The 18,524-nt window shown below is 40.6% G+C and overlaps 1 protein-coding gene across 2 annotated transcripts in view; it reads right to left on the bottom strand.

Moving 5' to 3' along the window:
• The window catches only part of cacna2d3a (calcium channel, voltage-dependent, alpha 2/delta subunit 3a), a 159,239-nt gene that overhangs the window by 135,416 nt on the left and 5,299 nt on the right, over window positions 1-18,524 (bottom strand). Inside the window, exons 1-2 of one of the 2 annotated variants that reach the window (XM_031316557.2) lie at window positions 11,274-12,058; window positions 10,820-10,901 (exon numbers count right to left, since the gene is read on the bottom strand). In XM_031316557.2, the coding sequence (XP_031172417.1) occupies window positions 10,820-10,901; window positions 11,274-11,389 (198 nt within the window). In that variant the 5' untranslated portion in view covers window positions 11,390-12,058. Of the gene's footprint in view, window positions 1-10,819; window positions 10,902-11,273; window positions 12,059-18,524 lie in introns of those variants that run through there. The other variant, XM_036008563.1, reaches the window with a different exon arrangement.

The raw sequence follows: 18,524 nt of genomic DNA, 5'->3' as shown, positions 1-18,524 counted from the left end.
ATCAACAGTCTGGATCAATGGAAGTACATTTCCATTTAAGATAGAGGATGCCATCCTGCGCGTGGCTCAAGCCCGCTCTCTGTGTGTTGCTGTTCTCAAAATCCATCTTCTACAGGAAACAACAACACACTTCGAGCTAGCAAGCTGCATGCTAAAAATTGCATGTTTTGAATAACATTTAGATTGTGCAATAAGGCAGGCCTACCTGGTTCTTTCGGGGAATGATTGTAAAGATTCACAAGGAATATGTTTACGGCATTTACTATCTAACATTTTGGGACCGATCGGTGGGGACTGCTATGGACGAAATACACACGGCGATACACTGATAAGAGCAAATTACCATGTATCCAACCAATTTAAATAGCTCATGTTACTGTATTGTGTGAACAGTTAACTTCATTTAATATTGCATGTGGTGTTTTCTTTTGGGTTCAGATGTTCCACCAAAACAAGTTACTTTCCAAAACTATTTTGCAATGCCACAACTTAGCACCGCCCAAGACGATTGTGATTGGTTTGAGGAAATACAAACAACCCAGAGTGTTTTTTTCTCCTATCCTAAAATGTATCTGTGGTGTAGCCAGACCTTACTCCACAGGGCTGGGGAGATAGGGCTGGCAATGTGAGACTACATGACATGTAAAGGAGACGCAGAAGGAAACTAATATAGACACACACTGATAGAGTGAAAAATGTTTTTGCAATGTGTATTGAGGGAGAGGTCGTTCAGTGAGTAACAGGAAAAGGCTAACTAAGTGCATGTGTTTCCCCAATTGTGGCTAATGCATTTTTTCCAACCTTACACATGGATGGAGCGTTCAAGTTATAGTTCAGGAATGGCCTAAAACGTGTAGAGGACAATTCTAAGAACAGTGTGTTCATGACTTTGAGCAGTTGGTGAAAGAGTACAATATCTTATTCCATATTCCTTTCCGTTTCCGTTGTTGAATAGTTGGATGGATCAAAGGGGAGTTGTGAGTAGATTGCACTGTGCTATTCAAATGATTGCCTCCCCTGACTCTGGCTATGAGATTTCAGATAGTTCTTGGCAAATGGCAATCAAGAGAATAGATTCATCTATATGTATTAGACATAGCCTGCTTCAATTTAAAGTGTTCCATAGGCTCCATCTCTCTAGGAGTAATCTTGCCAGGATATATCCAGACGCAAATCTCACCTGCTCCCGTTGCCATCAGGCTCCAGCCAATCCTATCACATGCTCTGGTCATGCCCAATGTAAGTACAATTTTGGTCTTCTATTTTTTCGAGGGCTGTCAACATTTTTAATTACGATTAATCACGTGTCCTAGTTAACTCGCGATTGACCGCAAATTAATCTCACATTTTTTGTATCTATTCTAAATGTACTTTAAAAGGTATATTTTTTTCAAGTTTTTAATGCTCATGTGGTATTTGAGATGGACTACCTCATTGGTAACTATCTGGAGGGGCTTTGAAACTCAACTTGCCATTCAAAAGACCCTTTTATTTATTTATTCTGCTCAAGCAGCTTTGTTTCTGCTCCCAAATGGCTGTTTATGCATAACTGTATTCTTAAACCCTGTGTTAGCAAGTTTGTGTTTTGGTGAGATAATAGCAAGTGCAGGTGGAGGTCATCAGGAGGATTTGGCAGTACTCTCACAGCCTATGAGAAGTGTTGTGCAAATGGGACACAGTGCGGGGCTCCATAAAGTTCAGCCAAACTAAGTGTGTGTTTGTGCAAGTGTGTGTGTATGTTGGCAGAGGTGATGGAGAGGCAGAGGGGGTGACTTGGGACACATTGTGAGGGCACTCAAGAGTGCAGTGAGTGCACAACATTGTGCAAGGCCAGCGGAACTACTTTTTTAAGGGTGTGGGCATCAACACTTGCGCCAAACACTGGCATGTCCCAAGATCCCCTCCCATGTATTCTTTAGTGCCGTAGCTGCATCCTATCCATTATTAAAGCAGAGGGATGGAGGGGGAGGAGAAGAGAAAGTGTGAGAGGTATGGGGAGAAAGAGAGAAAAATAATTAGGGGGAGACACAAGGACACAAAAACATATGGGTAAAAATGTTGACAGAGGGACAAGTTGAAAGAAAGGTTGAAGGTAATAAAGAGACAACGTGAGAAAAAGTAAGAAAGAAAGAAAGAAAGAAAGAAAGAGCTGGGGGTGCCAGTTCATCTTCAATTCTGAGTATAACGTATAAAGCAGAATTATCTAAGCATGTAACGAGGTAGTTGTGATTGATGGAATAGCTGTAATGGGTCTGATTTCCTTTCTTCTATTCACTGTATTGCTTCATACGGGCCATCTTTACCTACAGCACACAGGCTGGACCCAGGATGATGGATGTGGACAGCAGCAAGTCACAGATAGTCCTTCACACAATGTGAACACGTTAATGTGCTTAATAGTAGTGGTCCCGCCCCTTTACCAAGATGGCTAATGTTTACTCTCTGCATGAAATCCAGTCTGGAGTACACCAGGTGAACAATCTGTCATAATAACAGAAATCTGTGAGTGTGTGTGCGTCTATGCTTGTATTCTTGTGTGCGTCCGTTAATGTCTGGTGTAGCCACGGTGAGATGTTCTTTATCTGCAGGCCAACAGAGGCAGAGGCAGAGCCAGGCCCGAACAAGCGATGACAGATGACAGTGGATATTTATCTTCAGTGTTCACATTCATCATCCTAACAGCACAGAGCACAGTGTTACACTATATGCAAACACTACGTGTGTGTGTGTGTGTGTGTGTGTGTGTGTGTGTGTGTGTGTGTGTGTGTGTGTGTGTGTGTGTGTGTGTGTGTGTGTATATGTGTGCGTGCGTGTGTGTGTTTCTTCTGCAGCAACTTCAGGAACTGGGAAGAAAAATCTTAAAAACACAAATTAACTACTAAATCAAACACTTTTCACACTGGCAAATGAACTTAGAGAGATTGGGGATAAATCAAAGAGGTAAACTGCACAACAAGTCATCAAAAGACACTTGATTTTCTAAGCCCACAAACACAGCGTCAGCAGTTGTGCTCTTTAGGAATTTAAGTTCTTTAATTCAGTAGCAAACTCTTTACTGACCTCTCTACAGTAAAGGGAGGGTGTTTGATTCACATTGGCTTTCTCATGCTTTTCTCACCAACAAAGCACTAATTATAGTATGAGTGAGTGGCTGTGTTGGCTAAAGCTGGCCTACTAGCACATGAAAGGATAGCAGCACAGGCTACACTCCCGTCTGCTAACACTGTAATTAACTCTGTGACACGGCATTCCTCCTCCTTTTTCTCTCTTACACACACACACACACACACACACACACACACACACACACACACACACACACACACACACACACACACACACACACACCTTTCTCTCTTCCCTCTCCCTCTACGAGCAGTGGAGGAATCAAATTTAGCAAGATCATGCTTTGGTCAATGAGAACAAGAGGGGGAGGGCGAGAGAAGCAGGAGAAGAGATGGGAGAGATAGGGGAGGTTAGGGAAAGAGGGACAGTCATCAGTAAACACCCCCTTCCCTCACCTCATCGCCAGCCGTGCTGAACCAAACCTGACAGCTATTCAATTTTCCCAAAGCTAAATCTAATCTGCAGCTGTCTCCCCCTCACTGACACAGTGTTACACTGGAACGCCTCAGCCATCACCCACCCTTGGCAGCAGATTGGAACCATCACACTTCCCCCTCCACTTCGACACTAGCCACACACACACACACACACACACACACACACACACACACACACACACACACACAGATATACAAAGTCATCCATGAGGCAACAAAGACAAATAGAGGGCAAAAGGAGAAATAATGAGTCTGAAGAACAAGTTATGGAGTTTGTCCATACAATTTTGAATTAATGGACCCAAAAATAACTTATGTCAATAACATAGCAGCCTACAACTCGGGTTTCACGATGATCAGGTGAATCATATTTTTTCCACCATGCTGAAACACAGCAGTTTAAATACAGTTAACAGCGCAATAGCCAAACATTTTAGTAACACAGAGTTTGTCTAAATTCCTCCAGCACAACCCTCTAAGAAATTTTTGACTAGCGGCCAAAAAAGTCTGTAAAGTTTTCTGATAATAAATTCCTATATACATATATATATACATACATATATATATATATATATATATATATATATATATATATATATATCCCCAGAATACTGTCTAAAAGCATTATCCAATAATGTAATTCCAGTGGAGAAATACTATAGCGCTTAATTTTGTATGTATTTGTTAAAAAACACCCTTTAACAAACAACCTATGGCTAATACAAACAAAATATTTTCTTTACAAATTTCTGAAAAGGCAAATTTGTATAAGAATTAAAAGGCACTTAAACTACATGAACATCCGTTTAACAAGTATGACAAATGCATACCATTTGGAAATAAAAAAAGGAATGCTTAATCAAATTAAAACTTTAAGCGCTGTTTAATATATGTACTGAGTGGAAACTATTTTAAAAAAACTCATCCGCACACAGCAAGAATCATTCTTCCACTGTTGTCAGCCAAATTCATCAGTAATTAATTTTAATAAAAAAACTGAAATACAAAATCATTTCCCCTTCTAAATTAGATAATTTGTCATGCGCTTAAATCTGGTTAGTGTGACTAAAATACATATTCAGAACAAAAATAGATCTTTCGCCAACACAGACAAACATGAAACTGCCTTCTGCAGAAATATGAAATTATGTTTTTGTGAAACATCTTATATCAAAACCTATTGCTGTTGTGTGTAAATCACTTAACTGATCATGTACGACAGAATTCACTGAGCTCTTGGGTTTAAAAGATTCTCTGACAGTTCATTAGATAATGCCAAATAAACTAGTATCAAGAAAAAAGGCTTGTATCAAGCAAAAAAATATGCTGTTTTTTTCACTATTCTATATGAAAGATGCTATACAGACGTTTGATTGATACAGTTAGAGCTTTTTTCTTATATTTTGAAAACCTTGTAGGCTTTCATTTCCAGGTTGTTGTTTTTTTATTAGTCAGTGATAATATGCTATTTTGTAGAAATAATGCACAAATATGTTGTGTTTATTAAGGTAGTGGAAGAAAGTCCTGCAGGACTAGAGGTGCTGGCAACTGCAATTGCAAAATGAACATGTAGTCAGAAATATATATATATATATATATATATATATATATATATATATATATATATATATATATATATATATATTACAATTTCTTTTTCCTGAATTTGATAAGGTGCATAGTCTTCAAGATTTCAGTTGATGCTCATACATTTATTTGATTTAAATCACATAGTGATAACAAAGCTGATGACACCATCAGTGTTCTTCTCCTCCCTCTCTGTAACTCTTTCTCTCTATACTCCATAATCCCAGCATGCACATATTGTGCGGCTAAGCAATTTGCCTCTCTTGACGACTTTAACACTGATATATGTCATTCATCCGCTGCTTCTTTTTGAGGACCCACTTCATTTTGTCTAATTTTTTGCTCGTTCTCCAGGAGTATTATCAGCATGTCAACATGTCAGTGGCTTGCCACACTAAGCTCTATAGTAGAAAAGGAGAATGGTATGGTACACCATTAGGGATGTCACGAGAACCGGTACTTTGGTACCAAGTCGGTACCAACATTCTTAAAACGTGACAGTACTTGTTTTCCTGCAGTAGAGTAGGTACCGTTGGTAACAATGGTACCAAGGTTGCAGTTCTTCCGGAACTGATGGGGGCAACATAACTGTTTTACTCGGTCCACAAGTGGTAAAGAAGAAGAAGAAGAAAAACGCCTACAAGCACACAGGAAAAACTACAGAAGACAGCAACAAGTTTAATCCAATATGGAAATACTTTGCAATCGAGGCGGATGACAACGGACATGCAAATGATACCATTGTTCATTTCAAACAAAGGGAGGTAACACCTCGAATTTGGCGAAGGTGAGTAAGTTTCAAGTCATATTAACATCATATACAAACTTCTAACCCTAATCCCTAATCCTGAAACACAGGCTCTATGTTTGTTTGAGGCAGCTGGCACTGTTGCCTGGAAACAAGCTAACATTATGCTCAATGTAATGTTTGCAATAGCCAGTTATTTGTTAACGACGCAAACGCATGGCAACGTTATAAACTACCTCCTAATGGGCTAACATGCATCACCCCTTAATAATTATTGAATTGTTAATGGTATTAATAAATCTTTTTGGCCTGCCACCATGTCAGTGAATTTAAACTAATGCTTGCATTCAGAGTATAAGGTGTGTGTGTGTGTGTGTGTGTGTGTGTGTGTGTGTGTGTGTGTGTGTGTGTGTGTGTGTGTGTGTGTGTGTGTGCGCGCGCACAGGTCTGTAGCCTCCACTGTAATTGTCAGACATGTTTGATAACAAAAATATCTCTCTCTCCCTCTCTGTCTTTTTTTGACAGTATTAGGCCGGCTACACACTGGCTGCGTCGCGTGAGCGTGTCAGCTGCATGGCGTGTCCGTTTATATTTCGGCTCCCATGTTAACAGGTTAGAGCTTACACACTGCCTGCGTGACAGGCACGTCTCAGGCGCAGCTCAAACCGCACCGAAAACGCGTGCATGCTACAAATAGAACCAACGGCTATTTTTCACGCGACACGCAAGCGTGTTGGAAGCGTTTCCAGGCAAATAGAATAGGAAAAGATGTTTATATGTAATTTTGACATGAATACATATTAATAAATGACACGTTGATGTTTGAAAGTCTCTAGGTTTTGATATAAATGCAGATATAAATGTAATTAAAAAAAAATCGATTTTCTAATATTGCACCTGTCAATACAGAACGAAATATTCTGTATCCTATTTTGCCATCAATACTGTCGACGTTGTCTTTGCTGTAATCAAATCAGTATATATTTATGTTTAACATGGTATTTCATTTTATCAATGGGAAACATACATGTGTACAGACGAGGCTAGCAGCAGCGCCACATCAGACATGTTTCTGGTGTGTAAAGACAGAAAAATCCACATAGCCGCCACGCAGCTGACACGCAACAGAAATGCCACGCTCACGCCACGCAGGCAGTGTGTAGCCGGCCTTAGCCAGAGGAGGATGTCCACCAGGAGAGTACAGTGGTAAAAGTTGATCTTTTTTGTAATTGTTTGTGATTTTGTAATTCATCTATTTTGTAATAGTTTAATTTTATTTATTATTTAAAGGCTACATGCCAATATTGTTGTGTTTTTATAATGTTCAACTGTTTAAATAAAGGAATTAATGTTTAAGTATTATTCTTCTTTTTTTTTTTTTTTTTTTTTACACACCATGGTATTGACTTTGGTATTGAGTATCGTGTACTTTTGGTGGTATCGGTACAAACTACTAGATTTTTGGTATTGTGACATTCCTTCACACCATAACACACACCCAGCCACACACACTTTTCTTCCCCACCTAGGCAAATTGATTCCAGCATACTCTTGTCACACACCATTACACCTTCCTAGAATCCTCTGATCTTGTGCTGTGTATACAGTGTGTGTATGTGTACTATAGCATGCTATAAGTAGGTACTGTATGCAAACTTAACACACACACACACACACACACACACACACACAGGCTGCAAACACATAAGCCCTGCTGCCTCCAGCTTATGCTTTTAAAATAGGAAAAGCAGACGTGCACGGATGACTTTCAGCCAGCCGTTGTGGCAATCTCACAGAATGATCATTTGTCTTATATCTTCCATTACCAAAAGGCTTGAAGTTATTTCAGCGTGGCATAATGTCCTACTACTTTGATTCCTGAAAGCCATAACATCAGTGAGGTGAAAACTAGTCCAGCCAACAACACACACACACACACACACACACACACGCACAGGCTCATATAGACAGGTTGCTCAATGATACATGAAATTAAAGATTTCAACAGAATAGCAGCAAAGATAGTAAAACACACAGAGCTAATTCTAACCATCAGTGGGAGATGTTTAATGTGTCTCAAACTGAAGTTTCCTGTCCTTTGTATGAGGAGTGTACTCAATATAGTGTTCATGTTTGTATTTGTACATAGAGTTATGTGTATACCACTAACGTCTGCTGTGCACACACACTCACACATGTGCCCTGACTGGTACAACCTTGAAAGAAGAGCTGTTTCCGATTATTACAGGAAGCAGCTGTGGCGTGGGAGGAGAGGACAGATCAGCAAAGGAGAGGAGAGGAAAGAGGAGATGGGGGTTTGAATGAAAGGCCAAATCTGGTCCAACTGTATTTTTTTTTTTCTAATATTTAAAATTGTGTCTCTGAAAAAAAGCTGCAAACAAATTGGCTTATTTGAACAAAAGTCATTATTTTCTAATATTTATAGGATTTCCTGTCACCTAGGTCCTTTTGTGAATGATGTTGTTTTCCAACGAAGTAGCCATGAAATAATTGACTATTTCAAGTCATAAATTCATTCAAAACTGATCATACAAACATGTTTTCTTTCTTACTGAAAGCATATATATGAATTATCTATGAAAATATTAAAATGAACTACTAATGTATTTAGATTAGGGCTCTCACTCAATTTAAAGTCATTTATTGCACGGTTTTATGATATTAATTTTGATTAATTACAGTTTTGCTTTTTAAGAATATCTCTCATTCAAGATGATTACATTGGAACAGTGTGTTATTCATGTACAGTGGTAAAAGTTGATATTTTTTGTTTATTTGTGATTTTGTAATTGATCTATTTTGTAATAGTTTAATTTTATTTATTATTTAAAGGCTACATGCCAATATTGTTGTTTTTATAATGTTCAACTGCTTAAATATTTATTACATATCTATTTTGTAATCTTTTTTTTTATTATTATGTGACTGTTGTTGTGTTTTTTATAATGTTCAAATGTTTAAATTAAGGTATTAATGTATTAATTAAGTATTATTTTTTTTTTTTTTTTACACACCATGGTAATGACTTTGGTATTGAGTATACTTTTGGTGGTATCGGTACAAACTACTAGATTTTTGGTATTGTGACATCCCTACACACCGTAATACACTGTGTGTGTGTGGTGTGTGTGTGTGTGTGTGTGTGTGTGTGTGTGTGTGTGTGTGTGGTTATTTCCGAAAGAGTTTTGTTACGCTTGGGTCAGAGAGATAACTGAAGAGAGACTGAGTCCATCTGTCCCCTGCCCAGGGGAAACAAACAGGCACACACACGCACACAAGCCTTGGTCTTTTCTCCTCAGTACCATCCTCATCTCTATGTACTACAGTGTACAGTATATCCCTCTTTCTTTCTGTCTATTTAAAAGCATATGTGCCCCTGGGGGAAATGTGGTCCCTCCTTAGCATTCTTGGACAAAAGCTACTACGACAATAGGCCTACCGGATACACAATAAGGCAAAACATACAGGACATTGTGACATGTTGCCAAAAGCCTGCGAGTGATTACATGTGTGCATTTATACAACCTGCACATCTGTGTGGCACAGTGAATACCACTATACTTGCAACATACCAGTTTGGTGTCAAAGATGCACTTTTCCCAGAAAAAGGTCTCCAGTCTTTTCTTTGCTCAATTAACCCAGCGGCCTTCATTTGCATTTCATAAAGAGGTCGTCACTCTGTAGGAGGGTTATCTTCTTTTTGGAGGCAGAAAAAGATGAGAAGGGGTAACAGTTTGTTATCCTATCAAGAAGATAACACCACTTCTTTGGCTTCTGAGCGGCTGATGAAATCCACGCTATAGTCCAATATGTGTCTATGTGACTACTTGTACATGTGAATACGCAATGTGTGTGGTCATGTGAATACATTTATGTCTGTGGGAGGTGGGGGAAATTATGTATGTGTGCAATAATGTATAGGGTACATGTAATGCATGTATGCATCACATCAGATCACTAGTTTGGCCTGTGTGACACATAACTGCAGCCACACACCACAGTAGGTCTCTGCATCCACTGGGTACCTGGACCAATGGCCCCAAGCACAACATTGTGTCTGTGCACCCGTTGAGAGGTTAGCTTCAGCTTTGCCCTTTATCCACTGGCTATCCATTAGCCAGTTTTACCTCATGCTTCATCAACTGACCCGCCATTAGAACAATTTGCATTCCATCACACTCAAATCTTGCATTAATGCCACAAAGCAGAGTGAATAAGGGAGGGGAACAGACTGCAGAGAGGTATGAAAAGAGGTAAGGGGGTGTTAGAAATGTGAAGAACACTCAGTTGCTTAGCAAAAAAAAATAGCGCTTTCCAGCAGAGTATGTGTGTGTGTGTGTGTGTGTGTGTGTGTGTGTGTGTGTGTGTGTGTGTGTGTGTGTGTGTGTGTGTGAATGCATTTGCTGGAGAGCTTGTGAATTGGACACCCATACACATAAGCTTTTTTTTAAATCTGTGCCTATCTAGTAGACATGCATTACTGATTCTCAAGGGGCTAAAAAGTACTGCAGTTTAAGAGATGAAGAGTGACATTTCTCTCAATTCAAAAATGACTCAACTGGTCATTTTCTCTCATAAGCTGATCTTTTTTACATCCACACAGTCATTTTAAAAGTCTCTCTCACTTATTTTACCCACAGTATCACTGTGTGTCCCTGGGTGTACTTACACACTGGGTTGGTGTAAACATTTTGTATCTAATAAAAAACATATTTCAGGGACAGTAGAGCTCCTTTTTAAAATAAAATATCTTCTACTCTAAACACTATTTTGCAAGAGTGTGCCCACAAGAAAACTCAAGTTCAGTCATGTGCACATTTGAATCATATTTTAACAGTATTGAGGTTCTAGGGTGTACTTTCAATTTGACAAGTCGGGTTCAGACAATAAAACTGCTCACCTTCTGCAGCAGCTGGGAGCCAGAGTACTTTGCCGAGATGGACTTCATCTCCCCACCAAAAGCTGAAGCCCACAGCTTCACTCTGCAGACAGCACCAATACACATAGCACACACAGTCAAGGAAGAAATCAGATAATATATGTATATAGCCTTTATATATAGACCACAACTTTTCACGCTTAACTCACTACTTAAAAAGTAGTCTGCTTTTTTTTGACAGATTTTGCAAGTACATTCACTGGCAACGTACCCTGCTCATTTTAAATGTGACAATAAGACAGAAATTTGAAAAAAGGGGACATCACACTCAATAAACACAGCAGTAGAAACCATCCAACGACTGGTCGCAATAATCGATCAAATGTGTGTTGTACTGATACAGCTGGAGTATGTTTAATCAAGTTCTGCTTAAAACTTAGAGATTTAAGTGATGCGTAAACGAGCATCTACTTACACGGACGGCGGGATGCTTTGGTGGGTGCCTCCCACCTCACTGACCCTGGAGCTCAGAGTTGAGAAAAGTAAAAGCAGACACGCACTGGAAACCACACAGCTCCGATCCACCTGCATCTTGGGCAAAAATACCAGCGAGTTTCGGGCTTATGCTACCACCGTGGATTTTTTTTCCCCCTTCAGAGAATCCAAAAATGAAAAGAAAAAGGGAAAATTGCCGGAAATCAAAAGTCACCTATCCTGTGTTCAGCTGTTCTTGGTGCGGGACGCGGATGAGCGATGCGCCTTGGCAAACGGCAGGATCCTCAGCTGTGTGAGTTATCCAAAGTGCCGCGACGTGGCCCTGCTGACCGGTGCTGTGCACACGGCTCTGCTGCCCGGAGGAAAGTCGAGCTCGACTCCTCCGACAGGGAAAGTCCGCTCAGCCCCTTTGTTTGACCGACCTCACCCGCAGAGAGTGGAGGTTCAGGGGAAACCAGGGAGATCATCAAACGATGTAGCAAGAGCACGCCTACTCCTCTTGAGTGATGCGACTAGCCTCCTCTCTCACTCCCTCTCTCTCACTTTCTCTCCTCCTTACTCTCAGGATCTGAGCATAGGCTACTGAGGATGCTGTTATTGTTGTTGTTGAATTACGCCATACTTCTCCCTTTCTTTCCGTCTCTCTCTCTCTCCCCCACTCATGGTCTCTAATACAGGGCAATAATAGCTAGCCTTTAGCTTTTATGTCGGATCAAGTCATGCACTGTGCCCAGTTCACTGAAGCAGGACTTACTGCCAAAGTGCTGACGAAAGACAGAGGGAACAAAAGAAAGAAGAAAAGAATAAATAAAGTGTGTGTGTGTGTGTGTGTGTGTGTGTGTGTGTGTGTGTGTGTGTGTGTGTGTGTGTGTGTGTGTGTGTGTGTGTGTGTGTGTGTCATAGACACAGAAGGAAGTGGGGATGTGCAGCCTCTTGGTGGAAGGAGGGAAGGACCACATGATAAGTTAGTTATGCTGCACAAAAGCATGTCAATTAAATGCACTTTGTAGCAGTGATGTGGCACTGGCAGTGTGTGGGCATATGGGTTGTGAAAGAGGATGAGAGCCCCCAGGCGACGGACCCCATGTGACAGATCGCGTTTCACATAGAGCTTGAAGGATTCTGGCAAAGCACTGAAAGGGGATCAACACGGACTATATAGCCTATCTCTACCCCTGCAGTGGTGCCGTGTTAATTGCAGGCCTACCTCTTTCACATTTGAAGACTCACCTTTGACATATGTGGGTCAAACATCAATGTAAAACGTTGGTTAGTCAAACCCACAAATTGTCTTTCAAACCTCTCACAAGAGTCATTACACCAACACAGATGTAGAGTCAACATCACATTACACTGTAGACTTTTCTAATTTGAAACAAAACTGTGTATATACTTTCAGCAAATTAAGGTAGAAAAAGGTATTGACTGACAGATGAAAGAGATGACGTGGCATACAGCATGAAAGATAGGTTTCATTACTCTGGAAACCTGCAAAAACAAAACAAAAATATCAGCTGTGGAGCTGGACTGATTTTTCTTTACTGAATGTGATTTTTTATCTACAAGGCTAAAGTCTCCCCTGAGAGTTCCCGGGAGGGAAATGTTACTGTGTAAAGGAATATCAGGGGCATTTCGCTTGACAGTACGATGGGGTCTGAATAATAGCAGCTACAGTAAGTAAAGTGAATGGCCAAATAAAAAGTATGGAATAAAGAAAAACATATGTGCAGTGCAAGTGCAGTTCACGGAAGTCTTCGGTATCAGGGTTAGAGGGTGGACAGGATTAGTAATTTATGTCTTTCTACATTTTATTATTGTGTTATTTTCTACCCATCCTGGACCTTTTGCTGTTGTCCCCTCCAGATCTCTTTCCTCTTCATTTTGTTTCAATGAGTATTAAAGATTGTTCACACACAGGGTAGGTCTAAGTATAAGTGGTACTGTTAAACGGAATGTAATAAGCCTTTTTATATATAGCTGATTTTTCAATTTAAGTTGAGCAAATGAAACGGCTCCAAACTAAACAAAAGTCAGATGATAATAAGGTTACTGAACATTAATTCCTCATGTCTCTTATCTATATTCCCAAGGCTCATTTCTTTCTGTCTCACCCCCTTTGAGACAACAATGTAATATCACTCATGTCCCATGGGACCCCATACACCATCCCATTAGTCCCTCATGATTTCCAATCCACTGTTATAATGGCTGCTAGCCATGACCCAAAAGACACAGCTAGTCTGGAGAGAGAATAACATTGTCCCAGTGATAGTACTCATTGATATTAAATAAGTTCCAGTAAGTAGCTAGGAGCCAAACACTTTTCCACATAATTCCTGATGTTAGATTTATACACGTGAGCTAGAGGCATGTCTCAGGAGAATTTCTAGATGGATGGGGCGTTAAGATAGGGAGATAAAGTCTGGATTAGCAATGGATTCTTTTACACACTATAGTCAACCTTGAAACCAATATCTAGCATGCAGTCGCCACAGGGAAGAGGTTAATAACATTGTGAGCAAGACTCAACAGTATTAGAGGACATGAACAAAGTAATGCATTTATAGATACATTTAATAATGTATTTATAGATACACACACACACTTAATGTAAAAAAGTGGTGGAGAATTAGTCATGGGTCACATCAGAGGAAAAAACAGCAAAAACTAATGACCCAGTACTCCTTTCCATCTTCACACACCCACAACCCCTCTTGTTTCTCCTCTAACCCTCCATTTCCTCAGTTCTGAATGCTGTAATCACACCTGATTTTGGAGAGCAGTGTACTAGCTGGTGGTAATTGGGCTGTACCTGGCATTTCAGCGATGAAAGAAACATTCTGACAGTTTTGATAGTGCACTTCCTTTTCCATCCTATAGCGATGGCTCTGAATTTGAATGTCCCTCCAACATAAAACCTACAGCTTTAAAGATGACTTGTCATTATTTCCATATCAATTGGAATTTGAACCACTTTGGAATAGTCTCTGTATGCCTGATTTCTGTTTTGTCAAATTGACAATATATTTTCTCCTAATTCTGAGAAAGTGAAGACTGTCAGATCTCAGTTCTGACAAAATAATCACAGTCATTCCTCTTGTCATATTAACATACAGGTAAGATTATGCTGTGTGCTATACAAGGTGTTATTTCATGTGCACAACAGTGGATTACAAGCATTTGAGGGTAATTTCAAACATCCAAGTGACATGTGGAGCGACTGTAAGGAGGCAGATCTGTGGTTCACAAACTAATAAGATGCTGTTGATATTACTAGAAGATGATAGCTTCTCTCCAAGATGGAAATGTCTTAAAAGTCTTAGAAATAATATTATACAAACTACATGAGACTATGAACAGCGTGAGATCTTCATCACTATGGCCATGTTTCCTTATCTAATGTCCCTAGTTTGACCTAAGGCCTACCAGCTATCCTGTATCTCTAGCAGCTCATTAGCACCAAGGTCAATTCTGCATACCACTACAGAATAAAGGATCAGTGGGAAAGCAAAGGGCAGGCGTTTTGGCATGATTGAACTCGATATGCTGATACTTCATTGAGCGTATATGCTTTTTTCTTTTTTTATCATGCTCCACAAATATGCAGGTTTTTTACTGTTCTACTGCCAAAAATCTTATGCCCTGATATTTTTAGTATAATACCTACACTTGGTGGGATTTTAGCACCAGCGTGACAGGCCTTGATGATACAATACAGGGCTTTTAGGGGAATTGCACATTTGACAGATCTAATCAAATTGAAAGTTGTGGAACATCTGTGGTCATGATAACCAGATAGCTGCCAATGTTCCATCCTACAGGTCTAAAAACAGTCCCTATTGGACATCTAGTCACTTTTTGTATTTACACTAGAAGGCGGGAGGTTGTGTCAGAGTGAGCATCGATGTTCTTATCCGTATAGACAGTGCTGGGTTAAGTCCCATTAGTACCTGGGAATTTCAAAACACACCATAAATAATTCTTTGTTACCAGGCTCAGAACTCACCTTGCTTCAGAAATACCTCCCTTAATTCAATTAATAATGAGATGCCAAAGACTTTCCTCCATCCGTACTGGCAGAGAAACAGACGACTGTATATGATGGAACACAGCTGCCTGTGGAATTTGTACTGTCATGGATCAAAATATCCACTGCATGCAAGATTCATGGGCTCAGAAAACAAGGACAAACTGCACCAAGCTTTGCCATGATAATCAGCAGGGTGCGGTAGTAGCCTCAATGCGAGAGAGGTGAGTTTAAGCCTGGTGTGTCACCTATGAAATCAGGACAGGGAAAATGAATGACTACTGGGCTTTCCTCCCTTACTGGAAACTATGTCCTTGAATTAAACATTTGATCTCAAATGTGTAATAAAGTAAAGGCTGACTGGGCTTGTACAAAAAAGTAAGTTCTTTGAAGAGGAAAGTTCAAGCAGATGGAAAGAGAATAAAAAGCTTTTGGGAGAAATCATCTTCAATAGTGGCTGTCAACACACAGTACTCTAAGTTGAATCGATGATTAAAAAGCTTATGCAGAGATTGACTTGGGTTCCTCCGGTGCTGGTGAAAGGTAGCCTAATTTTCCAGACTGGCATCTTTTCTTTACATAATTGCTGTGGATGCTTAGATGTCATTTTAACACATTTAGAAAGAGCGAGAAAGGTTTACCCCACGGGGTACCATTCAGTTACATTTGGGGAGCTTCTCATTATTTATCATATAAAATCTAAAATCTAAACTTGTTTAATAACCCAATGCAGAAAAAGAGATGTACTATATAAATTCATATAATATAAATGTTAGTTTGTAAGATGAGGAGTAGTAGTGAGTGGTAAAAGTTCAGAAATTCCTCCTTGGATGAATGGTGCAAGAGACCATCTATCATGGCTGGTGTTCCCATTTTCTCTAAAGACTTTCACCTGAGAATATCTGCATAGCTGGCCTAAGGCATAAGCAGAATACAGTCAGCAGCTGCTAAGGGCTCCAAAGCCTCAAGGAGCAGATTATAAACTTGAAGTCCTCCATTTAGTTTTTTGAATAATTTAGGCATTTAAATGAATACTCTTTTTGTTCGCACTTTAGTGAACTTTACTGAACTGTTCAATCAAATCGCTTTCAGTGAACCAAATGGCTTGGGCTGTGATTTAGATTTGAAGTCTTTTACTAAAAACGTCATGGATATCAGCATGGTTTCTGCAAGCCGTGCGGCTGAAAAGAAAGCATTTACTTAAAAAACTTAATCTGAATCGTCTGTTACATCCATCTTCTTCCGCTTATCCGGTAACGGGTCGCGGGGGTAGCAGCTCCAGCAGGGGACCCCAAACTTCCCTTTCCCGAGCCACATTAACCAGCTCCGACTGGGGGATCCCGAGGCGTTCCCAGGCCAGGTTGGAGATATAATCCCTCCACCTAGTCCTGGGTCTTCCCCGAGGCCTCCTCCCAGCTGGACGTGCCTGGAACACCTCTCTAGGGAGGCGCCCAGGGGGCATCCTTACCAGATGCCCAAACCACCTCAACTGGCTCCTTTCGACGCGAAGGAGCAGCAGCTCTACTCCGAGCTCCTCACGGATGACTGAGCTTCTCACCCTATCTCTAAGGGAGACGCCAGCCACCCTCCTGAGGAAACCCATTTCGGCCCCTTGTACCCTGGATCTCGTTCTTTCGGTCATGACCCAGCCTTCATGACCATAGGTGAGGGTAGGAACGAAAACTGACCGGTAGATTGAGAGCTTTGCCTTCTGGCTCAGCTCTCTTTTCGTCACAACGGTGCGATAAATTTAGTGTAATACCGCACCCGCTGCGCCGATTCTCCGACCAATCTCCCGCTCCATCCCTCACTCGCGAACAATACCCCAAGGTACTTGAACTCCTTCACTTGGGGTAAAGACTCATTCCCTACCTGGAGAAGGCACTCCATCGGTTTCCTGCTGAGAACCATGGCCTCAGATTTAGAGGTGCTGATCCTCATCCCAGCCGCTTCACACTCGGCTGCGAACCGATCCAGTGAGTGCTGAAGGTCACAGGCCGACGATGCCATCAGGACCACATCATCCACAAAAAGCAGCGATGAGATCCCCAGCTCACCAAACTGCAACCCCTCTCCACCCCGACTATGCCTCGATATCCTGTCCATAAATACTACAAACAGGATTGGTGACAAAGCGCAGCCCTGGCGGAGGCCAACTCTCACCTGAAACGAGTCCGACTTACTGCCGAGAACCCGGACACAGCTCTCGCTTTGGTCCTTTTTGAAAAGGGGAACCACCACCCCGGTCTGCCACTCCTGTTACAGTTAAAATATAAAAAAATCGGTCAAATCTGTTGTTATGTCTGTGGTCTCTGGATTTGAAAATCCTCGTGTGAACCATGCTTAGGTAAGCAAGTGAAAGTAAAGACAAGCTCCCATACAAGAGACGGATCAGGATGAGACACAGACCTGCACAGTGAACTGCATCTTGTGTCCTCTGACAAGCAGTCAATAGTGAAAGGAAGAAACAGCTTGTTCAGCAAAAGAAAAGAGTGGGAAATGAAGAGGGGAAGACATCATGTAGCAGGAGGAGAAGAGAGTGAAATGAGTGCTTCAGGCTCTCATAAAACCAAAGATTAATTTGTCATTGAAATAAATCTACAGCATGGGACGCATATTAGTGAACATTGTGTTTAAAAGCAATTATACACCAGTCATTTCCTTTTTCTCAGAGATAAGAATCTGAACATTGAGCCATTTATGAAAGAGAAATGACTGCAAGTCCCATAATGGCCAAGGGAAAAGTGGTGTTGTTGACCCACTATAAAGTAGCCTAGTTGACAGATCATCATGAAACAATACTAGCATGTTATTTTGTAAAGACTGTATAATCTATGTGCATTCTATGTGTTATATTCAAAACTCTATTTTTTGTTTGTTTGTTTAGACAGTCATTGTATCTTTACCGTGAATCATGCTGGGCAGAAAGAGAGGATGTTTAGCAAAAAGAAAATCACACTGACCATGACCTTCACATACATCGTAGAGGATGACCAGATATAGTTCCCCACCACCAAACTGTGTGGCAACTACAAGAACCTCAATTAGCCAAGTAATTAGGTCATATATCAAAACAATGAAACGCCTGGGTGAGGAGGGAAAGAGATGGTCAGAGAGGAGATGAAAGAAGCAGAAGAGAAAGAGAGTGGAGAGTTTAACGAGGAAGGGGGGAAACAAGGATGTATAGGGAGATGAAAAAAGGAT

The sequence above is a fragment of the Sander lucioperca genome, chromosome 12, assembly GCF_008315115.2.
Source record: "Sander lucioperca isolate FBNREF2018 chromosome 12, SLUC_FBN_1.2, whole genome shotgun sequence".
NCBI classification, from domain to species: domain Eukaryota; kingdom Metazoa; phylum Chordata; class Actinopteri; order Perciformes; family Percidae; genus Sander; species Sander lucioperca.
Note: the sequence above shows the minus strand (reverse complement) of the source record. Positions and strands in the feature narration are given on the sequence as shown.